Raw genomic sequence first — 23,018 nt, 5'->3', positions numbered from 1 at the left:
GTTATTAGCAGATGAGCATATGCTGGAGAAAAAAACTGTGTCCTAGTTGTGTGTGCTGTTGTGAAAACCACTTAAAAAGTTCCCTGGATGCTACTTTACTAGAAAACAAAAGTGTTGGTTGCCAATGTCATTTTCAATATCAATAGTCTATGATGCCACCAAACCAGAGTCAACCTAGTAAAAATTATATCCTATTACAGCATAGGGTTAGGAAATTACTGGAAATGCGTAATGAAATCTCAGCAAGCTTACATTTAATAAAGGGCCTCTTTTACTTTATTTTGAAAATTGCAAGCCAATAAATAAAGGAATAAGTGACATTTTAAATGTTCGAAGAATATGATTGTCAGAATTCTGTTTCATTACATAGTTATAGTTCACATGATAACAAAAATGAAAGATCATATAATATTACAATGCTAACAATATTCAATAACTCCTGGGTACAAACCAGCCATTTAGATGTTCAAATCTCAGTCATGCAAAGTTGTGGTACAAAGTGGTTTTTTGAAGTGCTTTACCTTGTTTCAGTGATGGAGGAGATTCTAATATTGCACAACTATAAATGACCCCCTTGGTAGCGATCTCAATCACAAATTTCTTGTAACTATGAGTAAGACATTATTAACAATAGATTAGTTTATGTATTGAGGATTGTGATGTAGACCATAAATTTAGAAGGTAATTTTTGAACTATGTATTTTACGTATTTTTTTTTTACCAAGGGGAAAATTACATAGACAGATTTCAAAGTAATTTCATTTTCTAATTTTATTATTGCCTCATTACTATAATATTTTCTGTTTTGCCAGATATTTATGTTTAATTTTCCAGGGATAGTATTCCTCTTCATTCCATCCCAAAAGGTAGCTCAGGTAATATTTGAATATAAATGTCTCCAAACTATTATCTGGAATAGATTGTGATTAAAAATAAAGTGTATCAAATTATAGACCTTCCAGAAGAAATACATTTGTAATGGGTATTTTACTTCCTAACAGGGATGTAGTGTCCAAAGTTATTTTATCAAAATGATCATAAGCATTCTGTTTAATCAATGACAAATGATAAGCCCTATAGAATATATAGTATAAGACTTCACAAAGTATATATAAATTAATTTAAAAGAATTTACAGAAAGCAAACACATAGCACACATAATTTAATTCCTTCTGAAGGTTCATAGGGGTAAGGATTTTGCAAGACGGGAGATTTCTGTGTGGACCTAAGAAGAAGATGACCACAGGTATAGCGAGTAGGTCAAAGTCAAAAATGTGTAGGTGTGTTTGTGAGTGCTAGCTAGGGTTTACGTGAAGGGTGCTAAGGGAGGCATCCATTGTCTGCAGCCGAGATAGTGCTGGCGTTCAGTGTCATGTGTCATCAGGGGGCAGACTGGTTTGTTGCTGTGGTTTGTATACTGTGGGCTATCACTGAAATAACACAGCCTTAGAACTGGAAAGAACCTCTATTTTCTAATGCAAGTCTTCACAACAATTTGAAGTCTTTTTCTGCACTCCACCCACCGACACATATATTTTTGGATGAGAATAAGCACTGTTTCTTGAATTGTGCCATAGACATGTAAATCTGAATTTTATTAATCAAATGATTTCATATTGACTTATGTTAATTCCTGATTGATATTGAATATGAAGATAACTATCATTTTTATACACATCATGTTAATTTCAGATTTATATTGAATATCAAGATACTACTATCATTTTATTTTTCATTTTCCCCTGATTTTCAACCTCTCTGTCCAGTAGTTAATGATATTGAAAAACCATAAAACCCCTTCCATAATGTTTTCTTTGAGAGAAAACCCACAGTGACTTTAAAAATAACTTAAATCATTATCTCAAACTTCTTTTTCTGAATTTGGGTTTTTAAATTTTGGACTCCTGAAAATAAGTAAGTCTTGATGAGACTGTGGGTTAGTTGGGTGAATTAAGACAACAATTAAATTCCAGCATGAACACAGCTATGGGGTCGGTGTAGACACCCTACTCACTGGGCACATAACTCTGTGTCTACAAAATGAGCTGTTTTTATGTTCTCTTTAGGTCTAAAATCAACCAAAAAGCAGAGAACAGACTGAGGAAGTTAATTGTATCATCTAATAAAATAAGCCCAGAATATGGAATATGGATGAGGGTAGCAGACACAGGAGGTGAGGCAAAATAAAAAATTATTAAACAGAATTATTAGGAGGAAGTTGACACATTCCTATTACAAGGGTAGTTTTTCTTTTCCTTGAAATGTTTACAAGATATTAAAATTTTAAACTAAGGAAAGTATATGAAAATCACACATAAGATATGGTTCCCATATTGTTTAGTAACTTTAACTTCTGTCTAATTTATCTAAACTTCAATGAATTGAAATAATTGCCTATGTAATTATATAAGGGAAAACTTGATGTAAAATAAAAGTCACTCCCCAAATTTCAGTTGAAAGTGGAAGCTTTTCGAAGTCCATGTGAAAAAAACTGTAGCCCTGTTATTATCATTTCCTAACACAGTTGTGACAGATGCCGTACATAATGAAACCAAAGTGTTACAGAGTAATAAAAATCTCCGAAATCATAATCATGGTCATAGCATGACAAATTAGTAGGAAAATAACACATAGACACCTAATTATTATTACTTTTTTTAGTTTGACTTTTTTTGACCATAATCTTAAAAAAGTTGTCTGAATTTCCAACGAAGAACTGATTGACAATGCAGCCATAGTAACACTTAATACTAATCCATCATGACCTGCAAGCATAATGAATTGCCCTATAAAGCCTCTCTATTAATATAGTTGGCGATGAGTCCAGGAAGACTTAGGAACATCTGAAAAATTTGGAAAACACAAGTACAAGGGCCTATTAACTTCCTGGCCATGTGGCATGTGTCAGCTCCCACTACCTGTCCCTGGGAGACACGATGGAGCCAAGGAAACATTCCCGGACCGGGAGCCTGCTAGCCGACCCCATTCCTGCCTTTGAATAAATCACAACGTGCATGCGCGTTCCGTTTTCTCCTGAGCAGAACATGAAGTGGGACCTTCATTCTACATGACTGCTTCCAGAGCCAGCGAGCATTCTGCCTGTCTAGAAAATGTGCCCCAAATCTCACGATACTTCCTCCAGAGTCTATAAACTACCTAATGCCTCATGTAGTGAAATAGATTATAGAAATGATCAACGAAGGTTCACATTCTCCAGTAAGAAGGTAAGGATTCGTGGTAGCTCCAGGGAGGAGGGGACAGGTTAAGCTTCCAAGTACGTTTATAGAAAATGCACACATAGTAGCAAGTGTCTCTCCTGAAACATTCAGCCCCTGCCCATCTTGCTGATAATATATCTTCACACTGAAACTCACATGAGTGGGCTCTCCGAAAATGATCCTCACGTGACTGTGGAGACATGTGACCACCAGGATTTGCTTACATGTTCTTTGGTATTAAATAATTTTCCCTCAACTATAATTTTCACTCCACTAAAGGAAGCACACTTGTTGCTAACATGCTGTGTTTGTGCTGGAGCTTCAAAATTGGTGCAACGGATGTCATCTTGCACACTCAGCACTCACTGAAATGCATAGAGAAGGCCAAGTCTGAGACACGGAACCAAGGTTAGAAGGTTAAGAAAGCAAATCTGCACATTTCATTGGAATCTTTATAATCTTATGTAAGTTGGTGCCATCCTTCTCTGCCCCCGCCATGGGAAACCACACTCCATAAATTCATTGGCTAGAAATTTATTTGTGTAGCATATTACCTATTATTATAATTATTAATGTACAAGTATGTCTAGTAGGAAAATTTTTATCTATCTTGAGAAGGCCACAGTTCGTGGGTTGTAAAGTATAAGTAATTATTGGTATAGTAATTTGAAATTGCAAGATATCGATAGGCATGTTAATAGAATTGGAGGAAAATGCATACTTTTCCATTTGAGCAGTTTTCAGCATATTATTTGTTTTAACATGAAGTGTTAAAGGCCTTTAAGCTCAGTCTCACTGAATATATCTTGCCCATTTATAGCACTGTGTTATAATGATTAAAACTGGCCTACAATGCTTTTATAAGAATACATGTATAATTTGCTTAGCTTGTTTTTACCATATCATTAAGGGTTGATTTTAGGAAGTGGCTCAAATCATCTAGGGAATAGTGTGCTCATGCTTTTTTTTACAATGTTTTCTGAGATACTGTCCAAAGAACAAGGGGCAGACATCAAGTTTTATGATGCGTTTTAATATCTACTACAAAGATAGCACATGCAATAAATTGGATGTGTAGAAGCTGCTAACCGTGTAGTTATGTATCAGTTCACTGTTTCTGTGTTGGACAGAAAGTATAACTGGTTGGCCATTTTATAGGTGATAAGTGATATTCAAACATAATCACTCAATGAAGACAGAGGAAAACTGCACAATAAGAGCTGAGAACTAGTGTTCCAGTTAGTACCTGGTGAAGGAAGTGAGCTTTACTCTTAATATATGTGTTTTACTTCATTTCACATGCTCTTGTCAAACAGCATCTTCCTAATATATAAGTAAATACATGTTTCTTATTTCATTCATTTCAAATGGTGTTAGTGGCCAGAACCTATTGATTCCTAAATATTTGCAACCCGCACGAACTGATTCATTCCGAGCACCTATCAGTCACTCGGTGAGTGAGTAAATGCTGTGTCTCTGTTTGCCCTCATCAGAATAGTAAGCTACTGGGTTAAAGTGATTCTGTACTTTCATGCATTTTAAATTTAACATCATGAGTACCATTCATATCATCAGAGGAAAAAATTGGGGACGCAAGAAATAAATCTGCTCGTGCAACACTTCTGTGAAACGCGAATGCCCCTAGGCTGTCTGTGCCCTGAGAGGGCCCCTCATGACATGGTTCCATCATTGCTGCTCTCTTCCCGCCTGCCGTGGGAATTGGGACCATCTTCCTGTGCCTGTCTCCATCCGGAGGGGACCCTAACCGAGTCACTTTCAGAGGAGCTAAAAGATGTCTTTGGTTCTCAGTGAGTCACTCCCTCACCATGAAAAAGTCACATGAATATTAAAGATATAAAACTATTTCTACAGGGAGAAAAATGACTTGTGGAGTACAGAGGCATCTTTAGTCAAAAACCTACCAGCTGGAGGGAGTGGGATACTTGCCTATGGCCACTCTGGTTGCTTCAACGAAATTAATTTCATTAAGTTCCAAGAGACTGAGTCATTACCTTCTCATCTTTGGTTTTTGTAGAAGATTTATCAGCTTGTCATCTTTATTACAATGTGCACTGCCTTATGTCAAGTACATTAGGTTAATATAAATTCTCCTATCTGTTCATTTAGTAATTTTGACTTAACTACAATTATAAGTATAGTTAGAGGTGTGTGCTAGAATAAATCTCCAAAGATGTCCCATGAGATATTTTATAGCATTATTCTCATTGCGATGAGATTGAATGACGACATGGGAAGGACATTTCTTACTCATAGACTCTTTTTACAAACCTGGTTCTCAGAGGGAACTGGCCCAAGGCTGTGCCTGATCTTTGGGGCCCTCTTGGGTGTGCTCACTGGCAATGAGCACAAGAAAACGGTGTTCTTGAGCGACTCCACGCAGGTGTTGCGTCTCATACCCACCAGACACAAGAGCAGACACAACCAATTGGCAGAATCCTCCCCACCCTGGACTCCCTGTCTGTGCTTTGGGCAGATTAATAAAGCTGAGACATGAACCAGGACCCCTGAGGGTCTTTCCCCAGTAAGTCCCTTGTAGAAACCTGTGGTCTCTAAGCAACAGCTCGACTGAGTGACCAGCGAGAGTGTGGCTGTGAGCCCGAGGCCACTAGGAGCCGTGCTCGGATGGTCTCTGCGGGGAGCTGCTCCGGGGTTTCGCTAGGCATTTCAGAAGTCAATGCCATGACTAAAGGAACGCAGAGTGTCTAACCCTGATGCTGGGGCATCAGGGAAGACTCTGCCATCGCTGGGAGCCAGCCATTGGCTCCTGGGCTCGGTCAGCACAATTCACAGTGCAGAGCGTTCGAGCAATTTTCTTTTTATCCCTGAATGCTTAGGATAATTATTTTTCACAGCCACATTAACTCTTATGATTAGCATCTTGATGGGGTTTTCATACTTATCTGAGAGACGTGGAGAGTGTAGGTCGTGGCTCTAAGTGTGAATTTATCAGAGAGGGACCCAGAATGACTGAATTCTGTGTTAATTCTCTGAAATGAACTGTCTATCTGCATTCGAGCTATGGATGCGGGTGAAAAAAGTGTTATCGCAGACCAGCAAGCCAGCTCCCCTTTTGAAAGACTAACCTGGATAGCTTAAAATGTTTTGCTATTAAGAAAAATAAATCAGGTTTTCATCCTACATGGGCTGGGCTGACTGCTGTTTCAGCCATGGCGGGGGGTATCTGGGCGCCAACCGCTTAGGCCTGTGGCACCAGAGAGTCAGGCAGAATCATCTTCATGTTTACTTGACTGAATCCAAAACTGAGGGCAAAACTGTCTACAATGACCTGAACTAGCCAAAACTTTCTCAGTTTGCATGGAAATCACCTCTTTCCTTTAAACCTCAAAGATTTGTTATTAGTGTGGCAGATGAAATAAATTATATGTAACCCATTTTCTCACAGTCCCAGCCAACCTGTGTCCAGTAAAAGGACACGAAAGCCCAGCAAATTCTGGCTGCGCAGTCATCGGCGCATCCCGGATGCCCTCGGAGAACCACACGTGCGAGATTCTAAATCTCTCCAGCCCTGCTCCCATTGTTCCCCCGACTGCAAAACTGTTCTGTTCGGTGCTTTGCCAGGGTATTTTTATGTCTTTCTTCAAGTGTCTCAGTGAGAGTCTTTTTCGTGAGATTAAATGGTGGCCGGCTGGTGATCACGTCCAGTCTTGCCCTCTTAGCTCAGAAGGGCGGCGGAAAGGAGAACACACTAGGTCGGCCGCAACTCACCAGAAGGACCGGTGGGGGTGGGGGTGGGGAGGTGACGTGCAGGACAGCCAGACCGGTTCTGTTGTCTCCAGAATGTCCCTCCTTCTCCCACCCTCACAAGTCCCAGAGGAGCAGACTCGACTATATAAATACTTTTGCTAATAAGAAGCCTTTTTTCTTTTTTTTACAGCACGGTTTTAAAAATAGCTGTTCAACATAACAATCTTAAATTTTAATGCACCAACTTACAGTTTCCGACAATTTCAGTGGGTGTGACCTGTCACCCTCTGTGTGCATTTGATGATGCTTGTTAGCTACAGATGGGTGTGGCAATATCCATGCCCACCTTTGCCTACAGACACGCGCACACGTGTGTATACAAACACACACAAGGTGAGCTCTCAGGCCCTGCTTACTAGTATGTTCTAATTTTGTGTTCCTGTAATGGTCACTGGGGTTATTTATATGGAGAGTTACGATGCCCTTTGTGGGGCCGATTGGATTTATCCCTGTCAAAACCTTCCAAGCCACACAGCTTGTGGTGGGTCACCTTTATGCCGAAGGACCGGCCCTGTCATCAGCCGGGAGAGCTGAGCCAGGAGGACGCCGCCTACCAGGCCCCACACGAGCCAGTGCGGGCAATGCTTGCAGTGCCCAGGCTGCTGCTGCTGCTCTCAGACCCGAACAATTTTATTTAAATGACTATCCATACGATTTGGATTCTACTTTTGTAAAACACAGGTGTCCCCCTGCCCCCAAGAAATTCAATAAATAAAGGACTTAGCCACAGAATCGAGGCAGCGGAACTCCAGTTTTGAACCTTCCACTGGGAATGGGGTAGACCCGGCCCACTTCAACTTCTGCTGCAATTGGTCTTCCAGGAGGCAGAGGGCACAATGCCCCTGCACGCAGGTCCAGGACAGACTGTCTCTCTGGCCAGCAGCGGCTCTCTGTGTGTCATTGAATGAGGCTGGAGCTGTAGCTGAATCCGTAGCTGCTAGACCGGGACAAGGACTGCTGAGTCTCTTCGCTCTGCTCGGAGGTGTAGCTGGGGAAGGTCTGTGCACGTGACATCTTCGAAGAACCAAACCCGTGGCCTGGGGAGAAAGAAGGAAGGAGAGCTGTGCTGAGAAACAGATTCAGCAAAACAGAAAGATAAATTGGGAAAACGAACGACCACAGCAGAGCCCTCATCCCCTCTGTATGGGGCTGCGGGTTAAGTTGGTAAAAATGGAGTTAGTTACCTGGTGCCTTCTTCCTTGATGAGCTACACATGTTACCTGCAGGGTGAATTTTCTATGAATCTCAGACTTCTGTTACCTTCAACTTTTGAAACAGAAGCAGACAAGCTTCCCCCCCTTCAAAAAAAAAGTTGTTTTTGATGAAGAGCCTGTAAGCTGCTTTCTCTTCTTTTATGATCATGTTTGGCATACAAAAGCAAATTACGCACTTTCTTCACAACTTTCTGAGTCAGGAAACTGCACTTCATCTGGGGCAGTAACCACGAATTATCAGGAGGAAGCCTTCGGTGAGAGCATCCCAGGCACTGGCTTATCCTAGTGGGTTGGAAAGTAACTGAACCCATTTCGTGATATAGTTAACCCACATGATAAACCTTTATAGCTACTGAAATTGCTCCCTGAAAGTGAAATCCTACAGAAGATATATTTTCAGGAAATTCTAATGATGCTTCTTACAGTTCAGACACACCCCTGCAATGAGAAACTGGCCAAACACCAATGATAGCAGCGATCACCGGAAAACTTGTCAGGATGTTCAGAACATAGGGAGAAAGTGCGTGTTCCAAGGCTGCAGCTGAAATGTCTCCCCATCCTTCAGCTTAACCAGGGATGATGAATAATCCTTCAGAGTTGAGAATGCTAATTAGCTAATGGATGAGCTTAGTGGGAGAGAAGAGGCTCAGATCTGTGTGCTTTGCCCTTCAGACTGCGTTTCACCCGAAGGAGGCGACATCTTGAGCCCGATTTGTGCTGTTTCTGGTCCTGATGGGGAGGCCTCCAGGGGAGACAATCTGTTACACAGAAGCGTCCGGTGTCTCGCTGGGTCCTCAGGAGGCGCTGTCCTTCCCAAGGTCATGCACTTAAAGCCGTTTCATTGCCAGGTGTGTTTTCCTTGCAGTGTCTGAAGCTTGGGGTCCAGGGAGAAAATGCAAATGAATTGGATAATCAAAAGCTAATTAAATTGCTAGAACCACTTAAGGTGAAAATATTGTGAGAGCAAAACCTTGCTTTCTGGGTAAAAATCATTTTAGATTCATTGTTAGACTGATTCTTTTGTTAAGACTCAATATGAGGCCCCGGCTGGGTACTCAGTTGCTTGGAGCATGGTCCCCATACACCAAGGTTGTGGGTTCGATCCCTGGTCAGGGAACATGCAAGAATCAACCAATGGATGCATAAGTAAGTGGAACAACAAATTTGATGTTTCTCTCTCTCTCTCTCTCCCAAATCAATAAATAAAACATTTTTTAAAAAGACTCAACATGAGCAGGTTGGGGAGAAGCGAGATGTGGGCGCCCTTGCACCCTCTGCCTGCTCCTGTGGTTCTGTGGCCCTGCCTCCTTCTAGCTGAGCTTCCAGACCTTTCTGCTCCCTTACTCCTCACCCAGAGCTCCAGAACCCCCTTTGCTCCTTTGGGCCTCAAGGGGGCTTCCTGCTGCTGCCTACCCTTCAGGGTCCCTTACAGGTTTTGTAACTTGACCCAGAGGTCTTTCAATAGTCCATTAAATTCTCCTACAATCTCAGCTGAGCATGGCTTCTCAGGATCAGAGCAGGGCACTGGGGAGCTCAGGGGCACTGGTTACAGAACTGCACACGCCAGTCCACAGTCCTGTGCACTTCACTCCCCGTGTGTGCAAACATCGCCACTGCCAGGGACTCCTGAGACACACGGCCTTGAGTTTCTTCCCTCTCTACCGACGGTTTCTGCCCCGTCGGCCTACATGGAGAGAATGTCTTTCTCAAGGTGTTTGGAGGATTAAATGAAATTCTTAGAAAGACACCTGGGATGGTGAGTTCCCCACAGATGACAGTGGCCTCCCTTCTTTCCAAGAGGAAGGGGACTGCATTCTTGTCACTCTTTCCCTTTAACATCTGTACTGTCCTGCGCCACAGTGACAGTTTCTGAACATTATTCCCCTGCAAGACCAGCTCTACTTTCTTCATTTCCTCTATGAGTGATCTGTAGTCAAACTGGAAATTAAATTATGACTGTTCTTTAACATCCTCAACCATTTCTGTAGAGACACTTTGCAAATGATGTCATCAAACACTGTCACGAACACAGCGCGCCTCCGTCAGAAATGGCACAGGTGGAGGCAGACGCACGCTGTCTGACTTGGGCAACAATGAGTGTGAGGACAGAGGGGAGAAATAATTAGACATTTTTCTCAACCTTCATTTGAATGATGCCCTTAACACTGTTGGTGAAAGCAAAAGAAAACAAAACAGAAATGAACTTTGTGGCTTAAATTAAAAACTTGCTGGAACAGACCTGTTCAGGAAACAGAGACTATTTAAATGCTTCCTGAACTTGCCCTTCAGCCCACCCTGGAGGGCAGGTGAGGTGAATTTTACCCTAAGGACCTGAGGGAGGCTGGAATTAAAAAGCAACACATCTGTTAAAAGCTAGTCGTGTGGCTTAAAAAGCCTTTTGAGTTTGGGTTTCCACTTCATGGTCTATTCATGTTTGTTTTAATGGAAAATAATACTTTCTAGCCACCTAGTCAGGTAACACCGGCCATCTAAGAGATGCACACATGGTACTTACCTGACAGTTTGAAGTGCACTCTGAAAGGATGCTCCCTGCCATCCCCCCGCCCCTTCCCCTGATGTATATACAAGCCACAACCGAGAAACAGAGTTCTGTTCCATAAGGAAGGAAATATGATGGACAGAGAGGTTTCAAACATTTGCGTTATTCTACCAAAAATGCCCCCCTTTCCAGAAACTTACGCAGATCATAGGCCAAGAGAGGTGAAGTCACCCTAGTGATAAAGATAAGTCTTTGCTTGCATCAGAAAAGATCCAAACCAGTAATAAACTAGAAGGACCACATAGGCATTGGGAAGTCACAGAGTCAGGATGCAAGACCAGAGTCCTGGACCGGGTCACACAGTGAAGAACCAGAGGACAGTACCTTCTGGATAACCTCCCCTCCCCGGGGAGGGGAGCGGGGTCCCTACTGCTCATGCCTCTGCTTTGCTACAATTGCTAACACTCACTGTGCTCTTGACATAAATAACTTGTGAAGGAATTTGTTTCTGGAGGAAATCAGAGGATCCAAAAGCACAAAACTTGCAGTTATTCAGTGGGGAGAGCAAAAGGTCTCAGCAAGGCTACTTGATCTGAATTCATGTTAGAATCTGGGGGTGAGGGAAGGGTGCTGTCTCTTTAAATAATAACACAACATTTAAAAAACAAAGCAGAAAAATAACAAAACAGTTGCTTCATGAAGAAGGGTGCAACCTGGAGTCAAGGTATTAACAACCATGGGCCCCAGGAGACACAGGGGTGTCTTCTTTGCTAACAAGGGCTCTCTAGCCACTGGAGCAAAGGAAAGGGCAGACCTGACACCGAAGGACAGATGGATGACCATCTGGGGTGGACACAGAGATCTCTAAGGGCTGTCACCCCAGTGAATTTGGAGCCAGAGGCTTCTCGGGGGCAGGAGTGTCTGGGGAGTGTCTTAGAGGTAACCCACCACCTGTTCGTTCTGCTGAGAAATGCCAAGGCTCGCGGTCAACTTCTCCACTCTAAGCCCCCGTTTGCTGTTACTCCATTCATTGTAACCGCAGCTCAAAGCAGACTCCATGTGGGTTTGACCTTGGGGCTCTCCCAGGGGTGTCTCTGACATGCCTGTGGAGGGGGCTCCCCTGGCCCAGGAGTCTCGTGGCCCTTGAATAGATTGTTGTGGATATTGAGGCTCAGATTCAGCATGTGGGAGCCACAGGGGAATATAAAGATCGTGAGTTTCAACTCATCAAGAAAGTGATTTGGAAAAGCCACGATATAATTACCACTGTTCATTAGGCACTTGTTCATGCTGATACTGTACTGAGTACCTCAGGGTTGTCACCGTTAAAAATTCTCACATCCGTCCTGCAAGGTGACAGTGCACACCCTCGTGCGACATGCAGATGAACAAAATCCGTCCGGCCGGTGTCTACTGAAGGGGTCGAGCAGCGTCAGACCTGGGTCTGCTGGGACCCTCACCCAAGGCACTGCCTGCGTATTGCTGCGTGTCTTTCTGGTACTCTTTCAACACTGGTCTTACTTGGGGAACTGTAATCTGTGTATTTATACATCCATGGCTTCAGAGGAGGAGAAAGGTCAGTTTTCACAACCTAGTTCCTAAAGACTTGTTGAAGTGCCTCTCAAATAGTGATGTATGTTGTCAAAGAACAGCAAACCGTTCAAGCAAGTACAAGTTTTCTTTGTCTGCTTGGGCTGCCATAACCAAGTTCGGGGGCGCTTCAACAGCAGACATGGATCTTCCCAGGGCTCTGCAGGCCGGGAGTCTGAGGTCAGTGCTGGTGGGTCGGTTTCTGGTGAGGGCGCTCCCCTCCGGCCTTCTCACCTTGTCCCCATGCGGGCCCTGTGCTCCCTGCTTTCCTGAGGTCTCCAGCTCTTCTTCCAAGGACATTAACCCTATGGGTTCCAGGAGCCACCCACATGACCTCATTTAGCCTCGATCACCTCCTTAACGGTTGTCTCCACAGACGGTCACTTTGGGGTCAGGGTCAGGGCTCCGACCTTTGAATTTCTTTTTTGGGGGGGCCATGATTCAGTTTACAGGAAGGTGTAAAAAATAAAATGGGTTAGGACACACTAACTTAAAATAGTGCAAAAATCTCTTGATGGAGATTTTTTTAAACCATTTTTCTGAGAGGCATTTGTACTCGTTAGTGAAATTATGTAATGTGGTTTAGGATTACACAAAGTAATAAAATATGTTATGTAATTTTTATCCTTCAAATTAGCAAAAAAAAAGAATTTAAGAATTTAATGGTTGTTTTATGCCATCAAGTTTCTTTTTTTGCATTTTCTTTTTTAAATATATTTTATTAATTAGGCCATATGCCATCAAGTTTCTGATATAAACTGTCAAGTTTCATTGTACTCATTCACATTCTGCCCTTCAGGGTCTAAAAGTACTTTCTTTCCTAATATCAGCTGGATCTGGATATTATTAGATTATAATCTTTCCAAGTTGAAGGATGAAAAATTGCATTTATTCAGTTTCCTTTTGCTACATAAAGTACTCAAGTTTTTGTAGTCAACTTTTCGTGTTTTCTGAGTTTTGTATCTTACTACGTCTTTCCTCATCACGAGATTATTAATATACTTTCTCACAAGTTACTTGCACATTTTCATTGGTTGCCTTCAGCTCTTTGATTCACTGGGACCTCATTGTCATGGATGCTGTAAGTGAGGAGCAGGGCTGTGTGGTGGGTCGCAGTGTTAGCGCTGGAGGAAGACGGCTAGGGTTTGAGTTCCAGCAGCGGCCCTCACAGCTGGTTGGCACCTGGAAAGTTATTTTGTCACTCTGTCCCTCGGGTTCCTCAAGTGTACGAGGACAATCACAATAGTTTCTGCCAATGGAACCCAGGTTTCCGAAGGAATCCTGTATTAAGTGAGTTCATTCATAGTAGCATAGTCTTAATAGTACGTGACTTCGGTGTTGGGATAATGCAGGGTTAACTGTAAGAGCAGGGGCACCAGATTGTAACACACACACACACACACGCCCCTTGTCAGCTCACTGAGTGTGGGCAGTGCAGCTGAGGGGAGATGAAGTTTCTTTAGTGGCGCTTGGCATCGATGCTCAGCCCCCTGTTTTTGTCCTACCAGACTCTCGAGAACTTCTCTTTGTTACTAGTGCTGTGGGCTGCAAGATGAGCCACCTTGGTGTGAAGACTTTTTCAAAGACTTTACAAAGGTTTTTTTTTTCAACCAAGGAACCAAGCTGTCTTGTTTCTTGGAAATATTTCTGAATTATTATAATTTTTGTCAATTATTTCCCTTCCACCATTTCTTCTGTGCTTCTCTCTCTCTCTCTCTCTCATCTCTGTTCTTTTTTTCCTAGAGTATTTAAAATTTGTATGTTCCAGAGGTGCACGGACCTTAGAATTTGCAAACCATTTCTATTCTCACTCTCTTTCGCTGCTTTACCTTGTGAGGTATTTGACATTTGTTTAACCTTATCTCCCAAGCTTATGAAATTATTAAAAATTTCTGCAACTCTAATTTTAATTTGCAAAAGGTTTTTCTCTCTTTCCCCTTCCCTCCCTTGCTCATCATTCCTTAATATACATTCATATTCTTATTGTTATTATTAGTGGCACTTTCACACCCAAAACTATGAATCTTTTGGTTATGTTATAAGTGGACATCTAAATGTTCTCTAGTCACATTTTCAAAAATTAGTAAGTCTTGGATGGAAAGATGCATATTATTCAATTGTATGTAGTACCCAGCCTACAGTTACAAAGAGACTGGTGAAGATTAGCAATAACATTCTAACACTAAAAAAGATCTGATATAGTGTAGTTTAAAATATTTTAATTTGTCTTAAAGATGGTTCAATTTGATTCACACAGAATTACATTTATAATATTTATTTTAGAAATTCTCTAGAATAAAAATAGTCTTATATTTATGATTCTGGTCAATGTAGCATTCATTCATTTTTGTTGCTCACATTTAATTTCTCTTGTGTTCTAATTACCTACTGGGATATTAATTTTCTACAACTGTGAACTCTTTGTAAAACTTGGCAGAATTCTTCACTGTTAGCAGAATTCATTTGAATAATTATGGCATTTATAAGCAATCTGTGTCAGCTAATAAAATGAAATAATCGAAGTTGAAACATGTTATGAGAAGCAGAGAATACATGAAATGAAAGTTCATTAATGTTGATCAACCAGAGGGATGAAGAAATAAAATATAATGAAAAAATCAGATATTTAGTGTTAGAACTATAAATACTTCATTGCTGTTTTCAAGGGTTCAGTTATAAAAATTAAACGTAATGTTAATAAATTAAAAAAATCATAAACTGATAGATCTTTGTTTCCATTTCCAAACACATTATTTGTTAGTTTAGCAACCAAGGAGCTATTCAAGATTGTAAAGTACCATATTCCTAGGTAGAAATTTCCAGAACTAAAATTAAGGTATTTAACAAATTTACTGAAAAGTCACATTAATCTCCTATAAATCAATAACAAGAATACCTATAAGCTGACTCTCCTCTAGATGCTGTCTTAAGGAGAAAATGGAACATTTTATTTGCTATAAATCTTTTCTAAAAAATTTCAACTAATGCGACTTTAGGTCAAGATGGAGGCACAGGTGAACACGCTTCGCCTCCTCACGCAACCACAGGGAGAATTACAACTAAACCTCAAAGCAAGTAACACCCAGAACCTTCAGAAAATCGAGCTGCATGGAGTCTGACAACTAAGGACTTAGAAACTTACGTGACTTAATACAAACAAAGTTACAATACGAATCACCTGAACGGTGTCAGCAGGTTTAGGAACAAGACTGAGGGAACAAAGGACCATACTTTTTAGAAAATTTGAAGAGAAACTGTGCGGGAAACAGTGTTATAAAAACATAGGCCAGGGTGTGACAGACTTGCATTCGAGTCCTGACTCTCTAACTTAAGCCTCAGGTTCCCCTTGACCTGTGAAATCATAATAGTCCTAGTAAGCACTCCAGCTTGGTGAAGATCAAGTAAGAGACTGTAACTTAACCCACGGATAGACGAAGCCCAATCTATTTTATTAGTCCCTTCAATTTCCTTTGCTTTTGTTTGAAATTTATCTGGATAGTGTTTAATTTACTACAGAACTAGGTTCTGATAAATCAAAGAGAGATTTTTTTTTGTTTCCAAAAGTGGAGGGGGGAGGGAGGTAAGTCGCTTTGGGGTTCTCGGTTAGGCAATGTCCCTCTACTCCCTGCAGACAAAGAATGTGAGGCCTTGGCATTGAACAAAGCCTCCGTGCCTGTCCAGGGTGGCATTCTTCATCTGACTAAGAGAGGACGGCCAGGAAGTGCCTCCTAGTGAGAAGCAGAATTTCACCACTGAGCCGTCTTCCTTCCCTGCCCGACGCCCCTTCCCTCCTGGGCTAACTGGATCAGAGAGGGGCGCCCACCAACCCGACAACAGAACTGGAGCTGCTGTGGTCTCCTGGCTTCTCCATCGCCCCCGCCCTGCCCAGCTGTCAGTCATCCCGCCCTGTAGCTGCCTCCTCCCTAAACCTGCTGGAATCTCTTTATTTTCTTCATGCTCACTACCTCTACCTTGAATTTCTCATGGTTTTTGACTACAGGCACCTAATTGCTTTTCCTAACAACAGTGTCCACCTTCCTGTAATCTGTACTTTGCTAAAGTGATTGTGAACACCTGGAGATCTCTCTCTTTTTCACCTTTCCAGGGTAAAGGCAAACTCCCTAGCAAAGGAGGTCAAGTTCTCAGTGGTGGTGCCAAGGGTATGGGAGTTCTTCATTGAACCCCCATGTACAAAATCCATCAGGTACACTCCTCACCAGTAAAAACCTATGTAAGAACATCACGTACAAATGTGCTTCAGGGCTCCCTTCTAACCAAAAAGCCTTCATTAAACTCTTTCCTGTGTATAGATGTACAAGGGTGGACCCCCAAAAACCCAGAATTATCTTCTGGAGGGTGGGTCCTGTGTAGTACAGACTTCACCCACTAGGTGAGTGTTCTAGGAACCCACCTGTACCAGTGTGCCAGCTGGTGTTGTGGTGAGAGGCTGTGTTTGGATTCAGTGAATTTTTTTGAGACTCTCTCGCTGTGTTTGCCCATTTTATGATGGGTGATTTATGAGAGCACCTGCCCATACCATGCTGAGTGTTCAGCAGTTTTCGACCCAAAAAACAGCATGACCCCTCTGCCCACCTTCCTTATTCACCTGATCTCATCCCCAAGCAACTTTTTTGTTTGTTTTCTGGAATAAAAAAGTCCTCAAAGAGAAACATTTTGCCAATATGGAAGAGGTAAAACAAACGAACAAAAAAAATGGCAGAAACCCTAAGAGGCATCAAAACTGACGAGTTCAACAACTGTTTGGAGCAGTGGGAAAATGTCTTGGTAGATGTCTTGCATCAAACGGAGAGTACTTTGAAGGTGACTGAAGTTTACACATGTGAGAATACATACAGAACTTTTTATAAATAAATTCCGGGCTTTTGGGCCCCCCTCGTATAAGCAGATTGGGGGTTCTCCCAAGGATGCCGTGTCTGGAACTGTGCTTACCACTCTGCACCGTCCCCCTCTCTTTCTGGCTCCCACCTCCCACCCTCTGCTCCAGGCCCTGATCTAAAGCACACGCAGGCCCCGGAGAAAGCAGGCTCTTGGAGCCAAGCCACAGGTTTCTTCCTTGGCTTGGAATGCCCACACTCAACCCTAACTAGGCTGATTCCTTTTTTTTCCTTTTAGTTCATCTAGGAAGCCTTACTTACACGTTCCGCCACTACGCCACCCAGCTGAGCCAGGAGCCACTGTTTCTTCTACCTGTGTCCCCTCTACCAGCTCACACTGAACTTGAGCAGACGCTTATTTACTTTTGCGGTTCTGGAGCCTTGTAAAATGCCAGGCACACAACAGGCGCTCAGTAAATATTAATGAAACTATGAAAAATGCATGGACCAGCTCACCCTTCTGTGCACAAGTAGAGCAGAAAATAGAGAGAAATGCAGCTATCTTGAGAGTGCCTTGCCTGTCTTGGAAGGTCAGTAATTATCTGTTGAATCAAAGTAATGTAATTATGTGGCCTGGTCCTGGCTAATGGGAAAATGACAATCCTTTTTAAAATGAAAGTTTAAATAATAGAAGGTGAAATGTGATTGTCTAACCTATGCACTTGGTTTAAGTAGGAAAATAAGGAAATGAGGGTTTTTTTTTTAGCTTTATTAGGATACGCTGACCCCCAAGGAATGTACTAGTTTGAAAGGTTTTAAAGACCTAAACAGATGAGATGAGAAAATGAGGAAGAAAGACCTCTGTGGCTATGGTTTGTGGGTAGACAGGCCCCATGAGCACTTGGGGCACACTTGCACTTGCACTTGGGCACACTTGTACTTGCACTTGGGCACACTCTGTGAGCAGATGCCAGTGGCCTTTCTTTTCCAGTTTATCTTTGCATGCAAGGAGATTGGTAGGGTGAGCAGCCTTGGAAGATGGAGATAATGCCTTTCTCTAGAACACAGGGAAGATTCCTGTGTGTCCAGTACAATACAGATAATGGTTCTTTCTGGGACAGATGTCAGGGTGTATTTTTGCCCATTATAAAATATTGGGGTTCCCTAAACCCATGGGTCCTTTCCCATAAAACAACCTACTTCACGAGTAGGTGTCACCTGAGCCTCTTTGCATCTCCAGTGGGAACTGGGGCTCGTCAGTGCTGGTACTCTGGCTGACACTGTTGACGTAAGTCATAAAAAGCGCTCCGTCCCAGTCCCAGAAATCTCCCATCTCTCCTGCCTGAACCCCTGACCTGTGTGTGGTGGATTAACTTGCTAGCTTGCATGTAGGATGAAATCTTAAATCCTTAACGGTTCTTGACGATGTTAACAAATAATGATATTGAATGACTGGCATGCTAAGGGCAGTGACTTCCAATTTGTGTTGGATTTTACATTTATGCATCATTTTTTAAGAGTCTGCTAAGTGCCAGGGAAATCCTTCCTTTAGCTGAAATACACATTATACCCTAATGAAGTAATTTATGTGAAAATGACCAATAGGACAGTTTCAAAAAGAGAGCTGAGAACTCTATGATACACAAAAAAGGAAGAATGACTATGGACAATGTTTTTGCTAGAGAATAGAAAATTAGGCAACTAACTCTCTTATCTCTCAAACTCATGGGATTGAAATAATGATTAATCAAAATTAATTTCTAGTAATGCCAGTCCAAATTCCTGAGAATAACTGCCAACTGATTTGTTATAAGGCAGATTTTGTTGCTGTTCTTGTTTTCATGGGGTAAGTCTTTTCTTCAGATGATTTTTTTTTAAACAATGGCATGCTGTCAACATAAAGATGAAACGGGGGGAAAAAATCACAGAGCTCATTTGATTTTCACAGGGAAAAAAAGAAACCTTATTTTAGGACAAACACAAAGCAGAGAAAATGAGTGATTCCTGCGGTTTTAGAATGGAGCTTTTATCCTTCTCGAGGCTTTGTTAAAAACTGCAAAGCAGGTTTTAATTCTGAATATGAAAAATTGTTCTCAAAGACTAGCTGCCCCTTAAAATTACTCTAAGACACCAGTGCCCCACCACAATAGGGTACTTCAAAGACAGAAAATAAAGAGATTATGGGGTAAATAGCTTGCAAGCTGTGCTGGTTAACATTCTTGGGATGATTCACTGGTGAATGTCTTCTATCAGAGTTCTTTTGTTAAGATAGTTTCTTTTCCTTTTCCTCTTCCCTTCTCAGCCCCTGATAGACAGGTGAACCGAAGGATGTGGTTACTGTATATTTTAGAATATCCTACCTCCTTCCCCTGTGTCCTTTATAATTGTTCCTGTAAACCCTTCACCCTTTCTCACCATTATCCCCTCCCCTCTCCCCCCTGGTCACTGTCAGCCTGTTCTCAATTTCAATGTCTTTGGCTCTATTTTGCTTGCTTGTTCGTTTTGTTGATTAGGTTCCAGTTAAAGGCGGGCTGGGATGGTGGGGAGGGGTGGGGGAAAAGGCAGAAAACTGTACTTGGACAACACTCTGAAAAATGTTGAAAAAAATAAAATAAATAAAAAACAGGTAAGATTTAAAAAAAAGAATATCTTATTTCTGGCTGTTAGAATGCAGGATAGAAAGCAGAGAAACATGGCCCACACAGGAAGTGTGGTGTAGGGGTTGTGAGAAGCAAGTCGAGTATCAGCCGTACTCTGTTCTATTGATAACTTTCAATTACTAATTTGCCTCATGAGGCTAGACCATTTTAACCACTGCGGGCAATTTTCACAGCATGGTTGACACCTGATTCTATTGACAAAAATGTGAGAATGTCATACATGCATGGCCAACAATTACAGTATTTTAATATTTACAAAGGATTGGGCTTTCTAGTTTAATAGCAACAGGTTCTGGTGTGTTTCCATATTGCATCTGTACCTTTGAATTTACAATTTTGCACAACTTTACATTTCTGAGTGGGAAGAGATAGTAAATTGACGGTTAAATGTCTTTTTTATTCTTCATTCCTTCTGCTAATCTATGCACCTTAAGGACCTAATCCATCCACAGAGGCGGCTCAGCTCTTGCTTGGCGTGCACCGAAGTGTGTATTATTGGAAAAAAATTCACCAGTCAGGTGCCTAATTATGCATGGTGTTCTGCCTTTTGCTTCCTACTGACAATGACTGCTTTAGAAGTAACATTAAATATGCATATTTACATGTGAAATATTGTATATATTTTTCTTTGCAGTAGGAACTACAAAGCACGATAAGTTTTGTTCGTTTAGATGCTCGAGATTTGGGGTGTGAGTGTGGGGGGCGGTGGTGAAGGTCGTGGCCCGCAATCCCCTCCAGCCTCTGGAACTGGAGGCGCCAGAGTGCATCCAGCGTAGGTCACAGTGGGCTCCCCGGGAGAGGCAGCCAGACGCTCTCACAGCCAGAGTCACAGAGAGACAGCGGGCTGTTGCTTGTTTGCTGAGCAGAAGCTGTTTAGATGCTTTGAAAATTTGCATCAATGACATAGTTTTGTCTAGACTTAAAAGAAAATTTCCTTCACGCTTCACCCCTGAGAAGAGCACATGCTGAAATCAATGGCTGTTATCCTAAGCCTAAGACATGGATTAGACTGACACATTTAAATTGAGAAGCACGTGGAACTCAGGAGAAGTAGCTGAGATTGAAGAGTTACTCCTGGTGAAACAATACCTCTTAGTGCCCAGGCACCTGTGAGAATATTCCCTGCCTCGGAGACCAGACCTTCTCTGCTACAAGCACTAACAGTGGTAAAAGGAAAATCTCCCTTATACTATGCGTGTAAAATTTTGTTCTCAGTGGGTTTTTATACACGTTGTTTTTCTGCACACTTCCAATAGCTTTGTGAGAGGGGGGCCAGGGGAGATTGTCTCTTAGATTTCACTGGTAACAACCGGAGTGATGACCAGTGGTCACGCCAGACACCAGGGTGAGCACTGTCATTTGTCCAAGTCTCACTGGGAGACTGTGCTGGAAGGGTTGCCGAGACCCCATACTGCAGTCCTTGCTGATGGACTTCGTTCCCCTTCTCCCCCAGGTCCCATGATCCTGGCATTCTGTGGTCAGGGACAGTTCCAGCACCAACACTCTCACTGATTTTCTTAAGCCCACCGAGCTCTAAGACATCGTCTGTCCCTCCTGTCCCACCCCAACCCTCCTCCAGCTCCTGGAGCCCTAGCCCAGCACCAGCCACCCCAGGCCGTTCGTTCCGTGTGACGTCCTCTGGGCCAGGGGCATGTGTTCCGTTGAGTCACCTCCACAGATGGGCCTTTTGGCTTCTCTGTGTCAGGGGTGGGTGCCATTGAGTGAGCATGTGTACTGTGAGGCTGTTGTATTAAAAATGACTGAGTAGAACAATAATTCTGCATCAAATTTTGCATGAAGCTTGAACATTCCTCTGCAGAAACTAGTCAGATGATTCGGAACGCCGCAGCTATGGGGCCACTGGTGGCAGCTTCATCATGACAACATGACTGCTCAGCATAACATCTTGTGCAGAGTTATCTGGCAAAACAACAAAACATGTAGGCGGTGACTCAGTCCTCTTACAACCCATATTTGGGTTAGATCATTAAGGTCCTTAAAATGCACCTTAAGGATCTAATCCATCCACAGAGGCGGCTCAGCCCCCTTACAACTTCTGGCTTTTCCGCAAACTAAAATTACCTTTGAAATGGAAGAGATTTCAGACCATCAGTGAGATTCAGAAAAATACCACAGGGCAGTTCATGGCGACTGGGAGATCTGTGTGAGGCCCCAAGGTGCCTACTCTGAGGGGTTGTTGTCCTATGTACAATAATATCTCTTGTGTCTTATATCTTCTTCAGTAAACGTCACTCTTTTTCCTATTACATGGCTGATACGTTCTGGACAGACGTGTATACTTGCTTCGGTTTGCCTCCTCTTCTAGAAAGTGTGCTCCGTGAAGACAGGGACTTTGTGTATAACACTGGAGGCATCATGTATCACAATGAAGGTGTTGGGTGAATATTTATTTTATCTCAATGATCTTCTCAGGGACGTTCGGAGATCTGATGATCCTTTTGACCTCACTGTTCAACAATTGTGTTTCCTTGTCACTCACAAAATCGGGAAAAAAATGGGGTGAAGTTGCTTGGAATTTAAGCATTCGTCAGGATTACTCAAAGGGTTTTCTGAACACGGAATCCTGGGCTGCGCCTGCAAAATTTCTGATTCAGTAGGTCTGGGGTGGGGCCTAAGAACGCGCATTTCTGGTTTCACCAAGTTTCCTGGTGATCATGATGCTTCTAATTTAAGAACTGCTGGGCTATGTAATTTCCTATCCTTTTAACTTTTCACTGTTGGTGATTGGGAGTAAGCAGACAGTGGTTGCCATCTCTAAAATTGTACAGCTGGGACCTTCTGATGAACAGTGACTAAAATGGAGAAAGCTCATGATGCACCCACCAGCGTCTCTTGACCAGGGCTGCCTAAAGCTGGGTGGGGATTCAATATTAGTTTTATTTTCCACTTGAATATATCATGAACTTGAATGCTATTGTGTACATTATAGAAATTGGTAGAGACATAAAGGCCAATTTGCATGTAGTCCAATTCCCGAATGGTCCTGCCATTTAACATAATAGTGTTGTACGATAGCCTGCCTGGTCACATGAGTATCCAATTACCTTGCTTCCCTTGTAAAATATTGAGTTTTAAGGTTGAAGATAATGAGACTACAGTGATGGATAAGCAGGATTGATACTGTAATTCTGGCTCTCAGAAAATTAAGCTAAAAAGGAATTTACTTGAGCTATATAACTTGTTTCCGGTCAAGG

At 42.3% G+C, this 23,018-nt stretch overlaps 1 protein-coding gene across 1 annotated transcript in view; it reads right to left on the bottom strand.

The window, feature by feature from the left end:
* Positions 1–310: 310 nt before the first annotated feature.
* DOK6 (docking protein 6) overlaps positions 311–23,018 on the bottom strand; it is a 246,278-nt gene continuing 223,570 nt past the window's right edge. Inside the window, exon 8 of the mRNA XM_037145497.2 lies at positions 311–8,041. Within this exon, the coding sequence (XP_037001392.1) occupies positions 7,902–8,041 (140 nt within the window). The 3' untranslated portion in view covers positions 311–7,901. The remainder of the gene's footprint in view (positions 8,042–23,018) is intronic.

Source organism: Artibeus jamaicensis, unplaced genomic scaffold (genome assembly GCF_021234435.1).
Source record: "Artibeus jamaicensis isolate MK-2021 breed Jamaican fruit bat unplaced genomic scaffold, CSHL_Jam_final contig_354, whole genome shotgun sequence".
Lineage (NCBI taxonomy): Eukaryota > Metazoa > Chordata > Mammalia > Chiroptera > Phyllostomidae > Artibeus > Artibeus jamaicensis.
This window is presented reverse-complemented; position numbering and strand designations above follow the sequence as displayed.